This window comes from Phyllostomus hastatus, unplaced genomic scaffold (assembly GCF_019186645.2).
Source record: "Phyllostomus hastatus isolate PE091 unplaced genomic scaffold, TTU_PhHast_1.1 phas_contig_449, whole genome shotgun sequence".
NCBI classification, from domain to species: Eukaryota; Metazoa; Chordata; class Mammalia; order Chiroptera; family Phyllostomidae; genus Phyllostomus; species Phyllostomus hastatus.
Genome location: NW_025333882.1, coordinates 2,443,637 through 2,457,542, shown reverse-complemented (window position 1 = coordinate 2,457,542; position 13,906 = coordinate 2,443,637). Strand labels below are relative to the sequence as shown.

Genomic DNA, 13,906 nt, shown 5'->3' with positions numbered 1-13,906 from the left:
TACTCATTTTTACTTAATCTTAGTCAGTAGTTACTCATTTAATCTTACAGAATTGCCTAAACTTCTACACTGCCATGCCTTCATAATAATTATCAGTTTGCTTTAATATATTCTCTAAATATTATTTCTAAAGGAAAAGTATTGACAGTAAATATAAAACATTTGATAGGTCCTATAAAAATCTCAAGTATTTATGTTTCATGTAGTCATCTAATAAGTCACAGCTTTGGTTCTTTCCCATTCATAGAAGATAAAGAGGCATTTCATTGACCACTTCCTTAGAGACTCAAGGAGAATTCCAAAACAAGGCTCCTTGACACAGATTTTTCCATAATTGCAATATACTAGTAAACCACTATTTTACAAAATATTAATAGAACAAGTATAGCATTCAAGCCTTTCCTACAATCTAGAAAACATATTATATCTGAAAATGGTTGATTAAAGACTCAATGCATAAATATGATTTCAGTCATGTGTAGGATATAAGATTGAAAGTAACAAATGAACAAACAAGACAAATAAAAATTTGTAGACACAGACAACAGTATGGTGGCTACCAGAGGAAGAGGGGGATAGGAAAGGGAGAGGGGTCAAATGTATGGTAACAGGAAGATTTGATTTTAGGTGGTAAACATGCAACACAATATACAGATGATGTATTACAGAACTATACATTGAAACCTATATAATTTCATTAATCAAGGTCATCCCAATAAATTTAATTTAAACATTAAAAAAATAAAAGACTCAATGAAGGTTTCTCTAGCTTAAAGAGATGTTTGCTGATTTTATATCTAATTAGAAAAAAGTATTTACTCCTATTTTTTTGCCTGAGGATTGAATATAAAAGCATTAGCATGAAAGTTCAGTGGGTTAGAGTTCAAGAAAAATGAAAGTATTCACATTTTAATTTAGGTTATTTTTCTCAAACTCTTATTTGGGTGAAATCTGAACCTAGGTGAGTGTACAAGTAAATAATAACAGAGATAATTTTTACAAGAATATTCAGAAAAGCAAGCATTTTATGGTAGTCTCTGTGTATATATTAGGATTTAAGATTTTTAAAAAAACAACACAAGGGAGAGAAGCTGTGTAAATTGTTGTATTCAAGTATATTTTGAAATCCATTCCTAATTAGCATTCCAAGCAAAATTGGATTTTTTCTCCTTTTTCACCTTTTTTATTCCAAATTTAATGATTGTCAGTAGTAGCTGTTGCTAGATTTTCCAAAAGGCCACTTAGGTTGGGTCATGAGGTAGAACAGACCAGGTGCAAGTAACTTGGGTTCTTTGGCAACAGTACTGATGTGCCAAGTCTCTAGAATTCACATACACCACTGTTGTTCATCTGAATTTAATGGATTATTATGGTAATGGGACATGTTAAAGAAAATAAATTATGCTCAGAAACAATTTGGAAAACTTTTTTTTCTTCAGTGAAAGATAAGAATTTTACATGGTGTAGACAGAAGCCCAGCAGTTGTGGGTCAAATTTCAGGTTTTTCTAAAATAAGATTTTAAAAAAGAAAGAAAAAAATAATGTAGGATAACTAATACATTTTCTGTCAAGCTTTACACAGGAGGTACATGTCTTAACAATATTTTTTAAATGGACTCTTAGCCAAAAACTACCTATATTTAAGTAAAACATGTCTCACCGAAAGCAACTCATTCTGTTTAGCTTTATTTGAATACGTTATGATCCCCCTTCCTCCACCACAACCATGTGGCCTATCTTCTGTTTCTGTGTTTTCCAGGTGTCCAACCCCAGGCTGTGATGGTTCAGGGCATGTGACTGGAAACTATGCTTCCCACAGAAGGTAGGATCGATCCCATTTCTGAGAAATGATATCAGAGTGTCAGCAGCAGTGGCCATGGAGATCACATGGTTTGGTTTTATTCTTTGTTGGGTACATATTTTAGTTTGTCCGGCTGCCCTCGTGCCAGGAAAGGTGGTGTTAAAATGACTGCTACGAAGGAAGAAAAAGAAGACCCTGAACTCAAGTAAGTGTGACAGTCGAGGCAGCAGCATGAGGGCCAGAAGTGGAATGTTGGTCAAGTGGGTGGGACCTTGGTTGGGGTGCAACTGAGCATTGATTGCATTTCAGGGAAGGTGATCCTATCAGACACAAAGACCTTGAACCCACAGTCAGTGTTTGGATATTTGAGAAAAATTTTCCATTCCTAGCTATGTTTTCACAGTTTTTTAGATAATGTAAAATTAAAAGGGGTGAGATCCAATATTTTTCCAATTGTTTTAAAGAAAAGTATCAGTGTAAGAGTACTACAGAATAACATATTGGCAGCATTTTCCCCTGAAACTTTTAATTTTGTTTAAGGTGAAATTTCATGTAAATTAAATTCCCTCCTCTGAGACACATGCTTCCTAGACTAGGATGATATATGCCAACATAGATGTAGAAATTTAAATTGTTTGCTCGACAACATTTCTAAGTACAATATTTAAGCACTTGGGAAACAATATTCCAGTTCTGTGAGCAATGTGCTATGTAACAATGTAGGGCAAGGTTGTTGACAGTTTACACACATGGTCTTTGCAGGCAGAAAAACAGGGCTTACCTGGTTGGCTAGGGCTAAAAGTGTGGGTGTGAACTTAACTCCACTTTTTGTAAAATGGATGGCAAGTCACCTAAGCTTTATAAGCCTCATTTTCCCCACCTAGAAGATGGGATAATAATACTCTCTACCCAGTAGATTTTCAGTGAAGATTACAGGGATTACCCAGAGCCTGTAGATCAGCATTACTGCCAGTACAATGCTGTTAGGCTAGTTGCAGTGCATCTTTTAAAACTCTATCATTTCACCATTTGCCTTTTGGGTAGTACGGAACCACCACTGCCTTCTTATTTACTCAGTTACTGCACATCATGTGAGTTCTTTAGTCTCCCAGCTGGTTGTATGTCTCTATTTTATCTCCTTAGATGTCCTGTGATAGGGTGTGATGGCCAAGGTCACATATCAGGTAAATACACATCCCATCGTACAGCTTCTGGCTGTCCCCTGGCTGCCAAGAGACAGAAGGAGAATCCTCTCAATGGGCCCCCCCTCTCCTGGAAACTGAACAAACAAGAACTACCACACTGTCCTTTGCCAGGCTGCAATGGGCTGGGCCATGTAAATAATGTTTTTGTCACCCACCGAAGGTAACATTTATTCTCTTTTTCTTGTGTTGTTTTTGTGATTATTTGTCACCTGGGTTGCTTTGTGGGTGGGTAGGGCCCTCCTTGAGGTCACAAATTATAGCTTTTCAGATTTGATAACAATGAGTCTTGCCAGATACATAGTTAACTAGTTCCAAGAATAAAAAAAAAAAATTCTCTATTTCTGAAAATTCACTATACAATCTTCAAGTGTTCTAAAAACTGTGTATTTATTTTTCATATTCTAAAGTGTTGCTTATGCTGCTATTTTTTAATGGTTCGGTCTTTTAATGGTTCACTTCAGTTCCAAGTGGTGATATCTACTCTGTTATGTTGTGTAATATGTAAGTCATTTTACATATCCATGCCATTCCCTTCCTCTCATGAACTGGCTCAATTTCAAGCTAAATTGTAGTTATTTTTTGCTTCTGGGAAGGTGTGACTCATCCCCAGCAGCCAGAAAGAAATTGATACTGTGTCTACAAAGTATACGATAGGATGAGATTTAGAAAATCCTTTATAGTTTAACAATGACTTAGTTCCTTTATCACTGGGTGTCACTTATTTCAAGAGTCCTTTGTGGTACAGTGATCTTAGTCCAGGTTTTTGGTTCACATTCTACCTAAAGGAAGGAGCCAGAAGATTCACTGCACACACTTCTTCAGTCAGTGAGAGTGCTTCCAGCCTTGTGACCACTACATGGGATTTAATATCAAATGAAGCTTCAGTGAGCCCTGCTGCTTTGCTTATAAGAGAATGCAAATTGAGCAAAGCTGGGGTGTTTTGACATTTTGTCCCATCTCAAAGATACTCATCAATGGTATCAGAAAAATGAAACCTTACAGGAATCGCTGGTTTAAATGGATTTGCAGTGACACCTGCTTATGGAGAAAACCTGAACTTTTTAAGGGTTTATTGGTTTATAGTCATCAAATGCATAGTCATCTCCACAATAGTACAAATTTTAATCTTCATTCCATATTTAGAAACAACAGTTACAAATCCAGTGTGCCTAGTGTCACATATACTGCACAGAAGCTTCACTTTCTTATCACAGCTTCAGCAATATCCATGTTAACACTGATAATGAAATGTTACTGCTGTACTGTGGTGAGCATATTCCTCCTCAGTTAGCAACAACAGAGTTATCTTTAAAAAGCATGAAGGAACTTTAAATGATGACACCAAGGTGAAGTGAGGAGCCACAGGGATTCTCATAAACTGCAGGTGGACTAGTAGTAGGGAAAGCCACTTTAGGAAGCAAGCTGCCTTTTAGGAGTCATATCTAAAAAGAGCAGATGAACATGCCTGCTACCCAGCCACAGAGGTAGTAGGCTTATGCCCCAGAAAATCCTCCTCCACAGATGGGCTCAGAGATACACCTGATAATGTCTGTGGTAGCATTGCTCTACTAACCCGAATCAGAAAGGACCTACCTGCCCACTGGCAGTCGAGAGAGTAAATAAACAGTTCTGTGTACAGAGGCTGCTGCACAGTACTGAAAATGAAGTCCCAGCATGGGTGAATTTTAGAACACAATGCTGAGTGAAAAATAATTGCTGAAGAATATATGCAGTATGATTTTGTTTACAAAGGATTTAAAACATGTAACAAAATTACATTAAAAACATTAGGTAATTATTACCTAAATTTCAAGTTAATGGTTTTCCCTGGGGGACAAGAGACAGCAATTAATTAGGGGCTCAAGGAGCTTCATATATACTAATAAGGCATGCTCTGCATGTGAAGGGAAATGGTGTTTATTTTAAGAGTATTCTTTAAATTGCAAGCCTGTATTATTTATGTATATGTGCATATTATATGTCTCATAATATGAGAAAGAAAATGACTAGTTCAAAATATATAGACTGCAAGATTAATAACAAGATAGCACCTTCTAGGAGAAGGAAAGCGATCAAGAATTTAGACAAATGAATAACTCAGGTTTCACTGTTTCCACCGGGGATTCCTCTTACTGCTTATAAAATTTAAGAGGCTGAATTTAATTTGTGGGATTCCCTTTAACGTGGAATGCTTCCCTTAACTATCCATGTATAACTTAATGAAATAATATGGCAAAAAATCCTAGCCTCTTCTGGGCACATCTCAGGTGTTCCACACAGACCAGTCCCTTTCTTTTTCATAAAAATATATTAATGTGTGCATATATACCATAATTTGTTAAAGTAAAAAGACATACTGGAATAGCACATTCTAACCTACCACAGACTTTTACATATTATATATTTTGAACGTAAAATTACTGAGGTTGCTCAGGACTCTTTCCAATCACCAGCAATAGCTAACACCTACTCAGGGCTCTGCTCTAAGTAACTTTCATGGTTTGCTCCCTCAAACTTTGACAAAAACCTGCAAGCTACAGAGGTATTATAATTACCTTCTATGGACATATGCACAGTGATGTTCAGGGGCTGCCCCTGAAGGCAGCCCTGGGACACCAGATCCCTTTCATGAGTGCTGTATCCTCTGCATCCCTGTGTTTAATAAACCCTTCCATATGCCAGGCACACGTGCATACAGTTTCCCCAGCCATCGTCTAAGATAAGTTTTCTACTTTTTCCCATTTTAAGATTCAACAAAATAGGAATAATTACAAAACTGACCTTGTACAATGGTTAAGAAATATTTGACCCGTGGGTTACACCAGCATTATATTTACATACCAGTTGCTTTAAAACCTGGCTTTAAATCTTTACATTACAAACTTCCATTTACTAAAAGAGCAATCTGAAGATAAATATTTTAGTATTAAAATACCAAGACACACACACACACACACACACACACACACACACACACACACACATCATTGTAGATGTTTATAGCTTTAAAAGCAGAATTTCTGTGACTAATAGAACTGTGCTGTGTCATAACTTGTAACTTTCCAAGGTTTATTACTATATTGTAAACAGTGATGTCCACTACATAAGTTGTATTACTTGCCATTTTACTTTAACAAGGCAGATGAAGATACAGTTTAAAACTGCCTTGATAAGCCTTAATAGAATTGCAAATTTGGTCAAAACCATACAAGGCATATTTTTCTGGCCACAACGTTCTCATTTGCTCAGCCAGCAAGATGGAACCTCATGGAGGGCATCCTCAAAAGGAAAAGGAATTTTGAAGTGTTTTTCCACCTATTTTTTGAAATTTAGGATTTGTGTTATATCCTGGAAGAAATAGCTACATTCGAAGACATGAAATATCAAGCAGCATTTTTGAGACCAAAGTCTCCCTTTCATAATTTAACTATACTCTTTGGTTCTAAGTTATATAGTTGTGGACTCTTCATTCAGTTCCCATATGCCCAGTGTGTTACAACCAGACATTTACTGCTGGGTTGTCTGAATAAAGTAGACCCATTAGGAGACACAGTCCTCATGAGCTATAAATTTCCATTATTTTACAAATAGACTTATGGTAGTTCACTTTTAAAACTGAACTTACTGCCCTGGCTGCTGTGCAGTGAGTTAAATGCCAGACTGACAACCAAAGGGTCACTGGTTCAATTCCAGTCAGAGCACATGCCTAGGTTGCAGGCCAGGTCCCCAGTAGGGGGTGTTTGAGAGGCAACCACACATTGAGGTATCTCTCCCTCACTTTCTCCCTCTCTTCCCCTCTCTGAAAATAAATAAATAAAATCTTTTAAAAAACTTTAAAAAATGAAACTGAACTTACCAACAATAATTAGTCCTGTTCATGACCATTTTCTGAGAATGCAATATGTGACATAAAACAAGACAGACTTGTGCAAACGTTCCAGAAAAAAAAAATGAAGCCTAAATAGGCCACACTTTACAATGAGAAACTTCCAAAATAGAAAAATCAGGTACAAGTTTGATTCATGCTTTTCCATGATTTCTTTTCCTGTGTAAAATGTTATATAATTTATCAAATTTTGGTAAATTACATAACTTCCTTATGTATAATATTACATACCTATCTTTTATATTTTATGTAATCTTCACATATAAGAATTTGTAATTCTTTAAAAATATGCATCCATTCAGCAAACATTTACTTTGCTTCAGAAATATTTTTTATTGGCCAAGTGTCCTAAGCTTTGGATGGAAAATGATTGTTTTATACATGGATTATAATCAAATTTCTGTGCAAAAATATTATAAATGATGGTGATAATTTTTATTTTATTTAAAAATCATATCTCCAAAAACAAAAGAATACAATAAAATTACAAAATAGTTAATAGTTGCTAAAAATAACAAAATCATTTGATTATGCACTCTGGAAAACAAGTTCATTCAATGTCATTATTATATTGGTGAAATTTCCATAAAACTGATATATGTAAAAAAAGAAGCATTGGGGAAGAATGAAATTCAAGAACAGAGTATAAAAGCCACTGCAGGATACAGTTTCTGCAGTGATCGTATCTGAATATACTTACAGTGGTTCCTTTTATTTTTGTTTTTAAGGTAGATTTTTTAATGAAAAATAATGTTTTAAAAGTTAAAAAAATAGAAACGTTTTCATATCCAAACTACATAGGGAAGGGAGGTTTTTATTTTGGGTTTGTAATAATTTGAGTCATTCTGTACAGATAAGATTACACCATGTATAAAGACAGAAAGAACTAGATTCTGCTTTATTATTCATGGAATTTTGATGAATTTGGAACAATTCTTATTCATAATATATGTACAATTTCATGTTTATAGAAAATAAAGTAACCAGAACTAAAGGAAGGCACTTATATGAATGCAGAATGTTAAATACTTTAACAAAATTCATGAAATGATAATATCAGCAGTAGTTATTTGTATTTTGATTTAGGAAAAAACACCAGACATTTTACATTATTTCAGGGCCTTTTGCTTTTGCTTTAATAGATATTTACTTGTTACTTTTTACAAAGGGACTGCATTTGTAATGTAATTAGTAAGCAGGCAAACACACAAATAGTAAGTAGTAAATTTAATTTTTATAAGAGATAATATATGTTTCACACATAAGTATAATTTCTATTTTCACAGCTTATCTGGATGTCCTCTAAATGCACAAGCTATCAAAAAGGGCAAGGTCTCAGAAGAACTAATGACCATCAAACTCAAAGCCACTGGAGGTGAGAGCTCGTGGCCAGGGGGCACAATTCCTCCTGAGGTCCAGACTGCAGCTCCTCACGGGGTTGTGCACACCGCATTACACTCTCTGTGAACTGGAGTTTTAATATACAATAAGGAAGCTTTTCTCACATTTGAACTAAAACTATAACTTTATCTCAAAACAGTAGCTTTGTTTTTCCCTTACTTTTTAGTAAGGATCTCTAGCAGGGAGAATCAAGCAGAACTTTTGCCCCTTAGTCTTCAGAAGGACAATGTGCATGAGCACACATGTGTGCGTGCAGACATGAGAGTGTCTTTCCCATATAAGCCCTCTATCACAGGGCAAGAAACACAGTTTCTGGCTTCCACATTTGAATCCTTTGATTTTATTCTGTATTCAAAATGATAGTTAAATGGTGAATCTGGATGATTTAAATTCAGCCTCGATCTGTATTTCCCTACATGTTTTCCGTCAAACTCTGATCAATATTAATATATAGTTTCTGGGCTCTGTATTTGGATCCTTCAGTTTTCCTCTGATTCTCCAGAGCTTTTCTTAAGATTTTCTCATCAGCATGTGATGTTTTCCATCGAAAGCCATTTTAGAACATCTGAAAAAAACAATGGTAATGTAATTATTTTACTTTGTAGTATTTATTTGATGGTGTCTTTTGCACATGACTAGAATTGAGCTAGAGATTTTTTCCATTATAATTTTAGTTCTCTGAAAATATTCTTCAATCTTTTTAAAAAAGATATGCAGTATCCCAGGGAGGAAAGTACTCTTGGGCTTCCTGCTGGTTTACCTTGGAGGCCTCATCTACTTTAGACACGTTATTTGAAGTGCTCTCCCTCCATGGGCCTTGTGGTGGGGAATGAAAAGCTCTGGTCTTAGGGACAGGTCTGCTTCTACATTCTCTCCAAAATTCAGATGCTCAGTCAAAATTCTTTCTCTAGATACTTTGATCATTCCTTTAAAATACTCCCTACTCCTCAAATGCATCTTTGCACATTTTTACTGAAATTGGCACAATTAATATTAATTTGTACAACACCTTATTTTAAAAATATTTAAAGAGTGGAATGTGCAAAACTGAATTTAGAAAAAAGAAAGCTATTTAAAATTAATTTTTAAAATGACACACAAAAAAATCAAAGAAAGCAAGATGGGGCAAGCCTGAGGAAAATACAGTGAATATGTGAACGGAGTCATTTCACAGTGGGTCAAAAAGGATCTCAAATTGAACTTTCAGCTTTATAGAAGCCAAGGCAAAAGGAGAATATTATGGGAATTGGACTTTCAATAAATAAATTTAGAGCAAAACTCTTTCTGGAATTGAGTGCATGAAGAAATACTTCTTTTGTTAAGCATTTTTATTGATTATGCTATTACAGCTTTCCCAATTTTTCCTCCCTTATCCAATTTGTACCCTGACCCCAACCCTCCAGTATCCTCCTGCTTAGTTCATGTTCATTGGTTGTACATATAAGTTCTTTGAGTCCTCTGTTTCCTATACCATTTTTATCTTTCCCTGTCTATTTTATGCCTACTAATTATGCTTCTTCTTCCTTGTACCTTTTTCCCCCATCCTTCCCTTCCCCCTCCCCACTGACCTCCCTCTATGTAATGTACATTTTTCTGATTCTATTCCTGTTTTGGTTGTTTGCTTAGTTTTTGTTTTTGTTGTTTTTCTTTTCTTTTAGGTTCATTTGTTAATAGTTGTGAGTTTGTTGTCATTTTATTGTTCATATGTTTTATCTTCTATTTCTTAGATAAGTCCCTTTAACGTTTCAAATAATAAGGGCTTGTGATGATGAACTCCTTTAACTTGACCTTATCTGGGAAGCACTTTATCTGCCCCTCCATTCTAAATGAAAGCTTTGCTGGATAGAGTAATCTTAGATATAGGTCCTTGCCTTTCATGACTTCAAATACTTCTTTCCAGCCCCTTCTTGCCTATAAGATTTCTTTTGAGAAATCAGCTGATAGTCTTATGAACACTCCTTTGTAGGTAACTCTCTCCTTTCCTCTTGCTGCTTTTAGGCTTCTCTCTTTATCTTTAATCTTGGGTAACTTCATGATGATATGCCTTGGTGTGCTCCTCTTTGGGTCCAACTTCTTTGGGACTCTCTGGGCTTCCTGGACTTCCTGGAAGTCTATTTCCTTTGCCAGAGTAGGGGCGTTTTCCTTCATTATTTTTTCAAATAAGTTTTCAATTTCTTGCTCTTGTTCTTCTCCTTCTGGCACCCCTATAATTTGAATATTGGGATGTTTCATGTTGTCCCAGAGAATCCTCGGCCCCTCTTCATGTTTTTAGATTCTTGTTTCTTCATTCTGATACAATTGGATGTTTATTTCTTCCTTTTGTTCCAAATTGTTGCTTTGAATCCTGGTTTCCTTCTTGTCACTGTAGGTTCCCTCAGTATTTTGCTTTATTTCATTTTGGGTATCTTTTATTTGTTCTTTCACTTTTCGACCAAACTCAGTCAGTCCTGGTAATCAAAATGCTCACAGAAATACTTCTTATGAGTCTTCATTATGTGAACCAACAACACCCTATAGTAAATGCAGTCTAAACTGCAGGCTGTTCCTTAAAAAATAAGAAGAAAATAGTAAGCCAGCGACTTTACAGCATATTGCAATGAAGTTTTTATCAGGCCTGGTCCATTGCTCTGCTGGTCTGTCTGAACCTTCTGGTAGAAGGTCACAGAAACCTGGGAGCAGCCAGACTGAGCACTGATGTCCTTTATAAATCCAGCATCTTCACCTGAGCTTTCAAAGGATGTGGAGCAGCAGTGAGATGGGTGGAACATGCTAACAAGTGTCTGAAGTGCAGTTATTCTAGGTAGGTCAGGAAACCACAAAATTACACATTTTTATGATCTAAGGAGCTAGGGGCTGATACTCACATGAAGCTTGAAAAACTCTGATGACTTTTACATAAAGAAAAATCCACCTGAGCTAAAGGTTGGTGGTCAGTTGAGGGTCAAGGAAGAACAAAAGTCATTCAAAGTCTCCTCTAACACTGGTCCACCACCACAGCCCCCTCCCTTCAAACTTGGCAACAATAATTATTCTCTGCATGATTTATAAAGCAGGTGTAGCCCAACACTTCCTCAGTCATTAAACAAATTAAAATTTGCAGTAAAATATATGCTGTTTACCAGTTTAAATGTCTTAGTGTACTGTCTTAAGTTAAACTAGGAGCAGATCATCCATGCAGTTGCTTGAATTAGGTAACATGTTTGGAGATTACTCACAAACAAGTTAAAACATGGATGTCTATACAAAACAAATTACATTAATTTTAGAAGAATTGATCTTCTGATCTCCATCCTTACCATAATTAATTTGTCATACTCATTTTTAAAGACCATTACTAGTCCTTGATAACAAAATTAGATCATTTGTGCATGAATGAATGGCTACCTTTCTAGTCTTTGTGGGGACAAGTAAAAGTTAGGATGGTTGACTCACATATGCTCCTGTATTCAGTATCCTTTCAGTTCTTTCCATGTAGTAAGATAGTATTTTCCAAATATTTAATACATCATTTCTTTCTGTATTAAATCTCTTCACCCTTTTAGTAACAAAAATAGTCAAATTTACATTAATTCATTTTCCCCTAAATAAAAGCAAGACTAAAATTTTAGTCTGTAAGCCAAATATAAAACTAAAGTTTCATCACCAAAATATAAGAGAAGTTTTAATAGAATAGTATTGTTTTATTTGTATAAGATAAAAAAATAACTACTTAAAGCCCCTTGCAAGTTGAGTACACCTGCTCAGTACAGATATATATATCACATACATTTATATGGAATATAAAAATATTATAAATCATACAATTCCTGATTACATGAATTAGATTAATATCAAGTAAAAGTTAGAATCATTGAATTAAAAGAAAGCATATTCTCCTGATTTCAAACAGGTATACTATATAAATAAACAAGGCCATTGAATAGTTCACTAAAATATTTACTGCAAAATTTATATAGTTTCCTTGATCAGCAATACCTACCTAGTCTAGCATTCTATTGTAAGTATATCTTTAAAAGAACATCAGTGCACACATTCTACCAATACTTTCAAATCATTATCTGTGAATAAAGGTAGCATTATAATGGGTAAAGAGAACATATTCCAGAACCAGAAATCTTGTGTTTTGAATCTGAGTTCTACTAGCTTACCTCTTTGTGCCTTGGTTTTTCCATCCATAGAATGAGGTAATAAGTGTATTAACCTCATGGGATCCTTAAGAGAATCAAATGAGTTAATATAATACTTATAAGTACAGTGTGAAATTCAAAATTGGTGTCATCCTCTCAACTTCATTCAACTGTGAAGGCTCTTAAAGAGTATATGGATGGAGAGGAGTATCTCAGGGGAGATAGATAAGGTAATGTACTCATGGAAAAAATTACAAAAAGATTGGCTGACTCCTGTAACTAAAATATTTCCCCAAATCCCAGAAATAATGAAAACATAGTTCACTCATTTGTAATTTCATGAGAATTTAAGGAGTGTCTATTATGTATAAGATTCCATCATTGTGGGTTGTTTTTTTTTAAGGTCTTTCCACATAGGGAGATTTTTTTTTTGTTCTTGTGTCATTATTTATTTTTCACATTTTTTAAAGATTTTATTTTTTATTTTTAGAGAGGGAAAGGAGGGAGATAGAGAGAGAGAGAAACATCAATGTACGGTTGCTGGGGGCCGTGGCCTGCAACCCAGGCATGTGCCCTGACTGGGAATCTAACCTGCAATGCTTTGGTTCGCAGCCTGTGCTCAATCCACTGAGCTACACCAGCCAAGACTATTTTTCACACTTTTTATTTTTGTTCAAGTACAGTTATCTTCATTTTCTCCCCACCACTCTCCTCCATTCCAGCCATCCCCACTTCCCACCCTTGATCCTATCCCCCTTTGGTTTTGTCCAGACAGCATTATGCTAAGTGAAATAAGCCAGGAGGTGAAAGACAAATACCATATGATCTCACCTATAAGTGGGACCTAATCAACAAAACAAACAAGCAAGCCAAATAGAGCCAGAGACACTGAAATCAAGAACAAACTGACAGTAACCCATAGGGAGATTATTAAACATCTTCTAAATTCCTGCATTTGATTAAGAGGCTTGAGTGTCTTAACTAACATTAAATATAAGGGGAACATAATCCCAACTAGAACTCAATACCAAGAATCCAAATTCTCACCTAAAAGTCCTCTCACAAGCATCCATACTAAGCAAAAATTGAACCCTCCACTTTCCTGCTATGAGTTTCTATACCTGGAGTATTCCTCATCGCAGAAATATCACTAGCTTCCCAGCAGAAACAGGTAGTCATCTTTGATTCTTCCATTCTCTCTTCTCCTTCTTTGAATACATCACAAGTGTTGATAATTCTACTTGCAAGGTTTATCTTGAGTCCACTTCTGTTACTCCTACTTCCACTGCCATGGGGCAAGGAGATCATCAGATCCAGCCAGAACCCCAGCAATAACCTCCTAAGCAGTCTTCTGGCTTCTGCTCTGTATTCCCTTCAATCCACTCTCCACTCAAAAATCTGAGCTATGCTTTCAAAAAGTCAGCCAGGTCACATCTCTCCCTACTTAAAATTCCGCACTGGCTCTCATAGCACTTAAAATAATCCC

The 13,906-nt window shown here is 35.6% G+C and overlaps 1 protein-coding gene across 2 annotated transcripts in view; it reads left to right on the top strand.

Annotated features, from left to right (window-relative positions):
- The window catches only part of ST18 (ST18 C2H2C-type zinc finger transcription factor), a 122,546-nt gene that overhangs the window by 101,796 nt on the left and 6,844 nt on the right, over positions 1-13,906 (top strand). For both annotated transcript variants that reach the window (XM_045845035.1, XM_045845036.1), the window contains 4 exons: positions 1,760-1,822; positions 1,926-2,006; positions 2,945-3,166; positions 8,179-8,267. In XM_045845035.1, the coding sequence (XP_045700991.1) occupies positions 1,760-1,822; positions 1,926-2,006; positions 2,945-3,166; positions 8,179-8,267 (455 nt within the window). The remainder of the gene's footprint in view (positions 1-1,759; positions 1,823-1,925; positions 2,007-2,944; positions 3,167-8,178; positions 8,268-13,906) is intronic.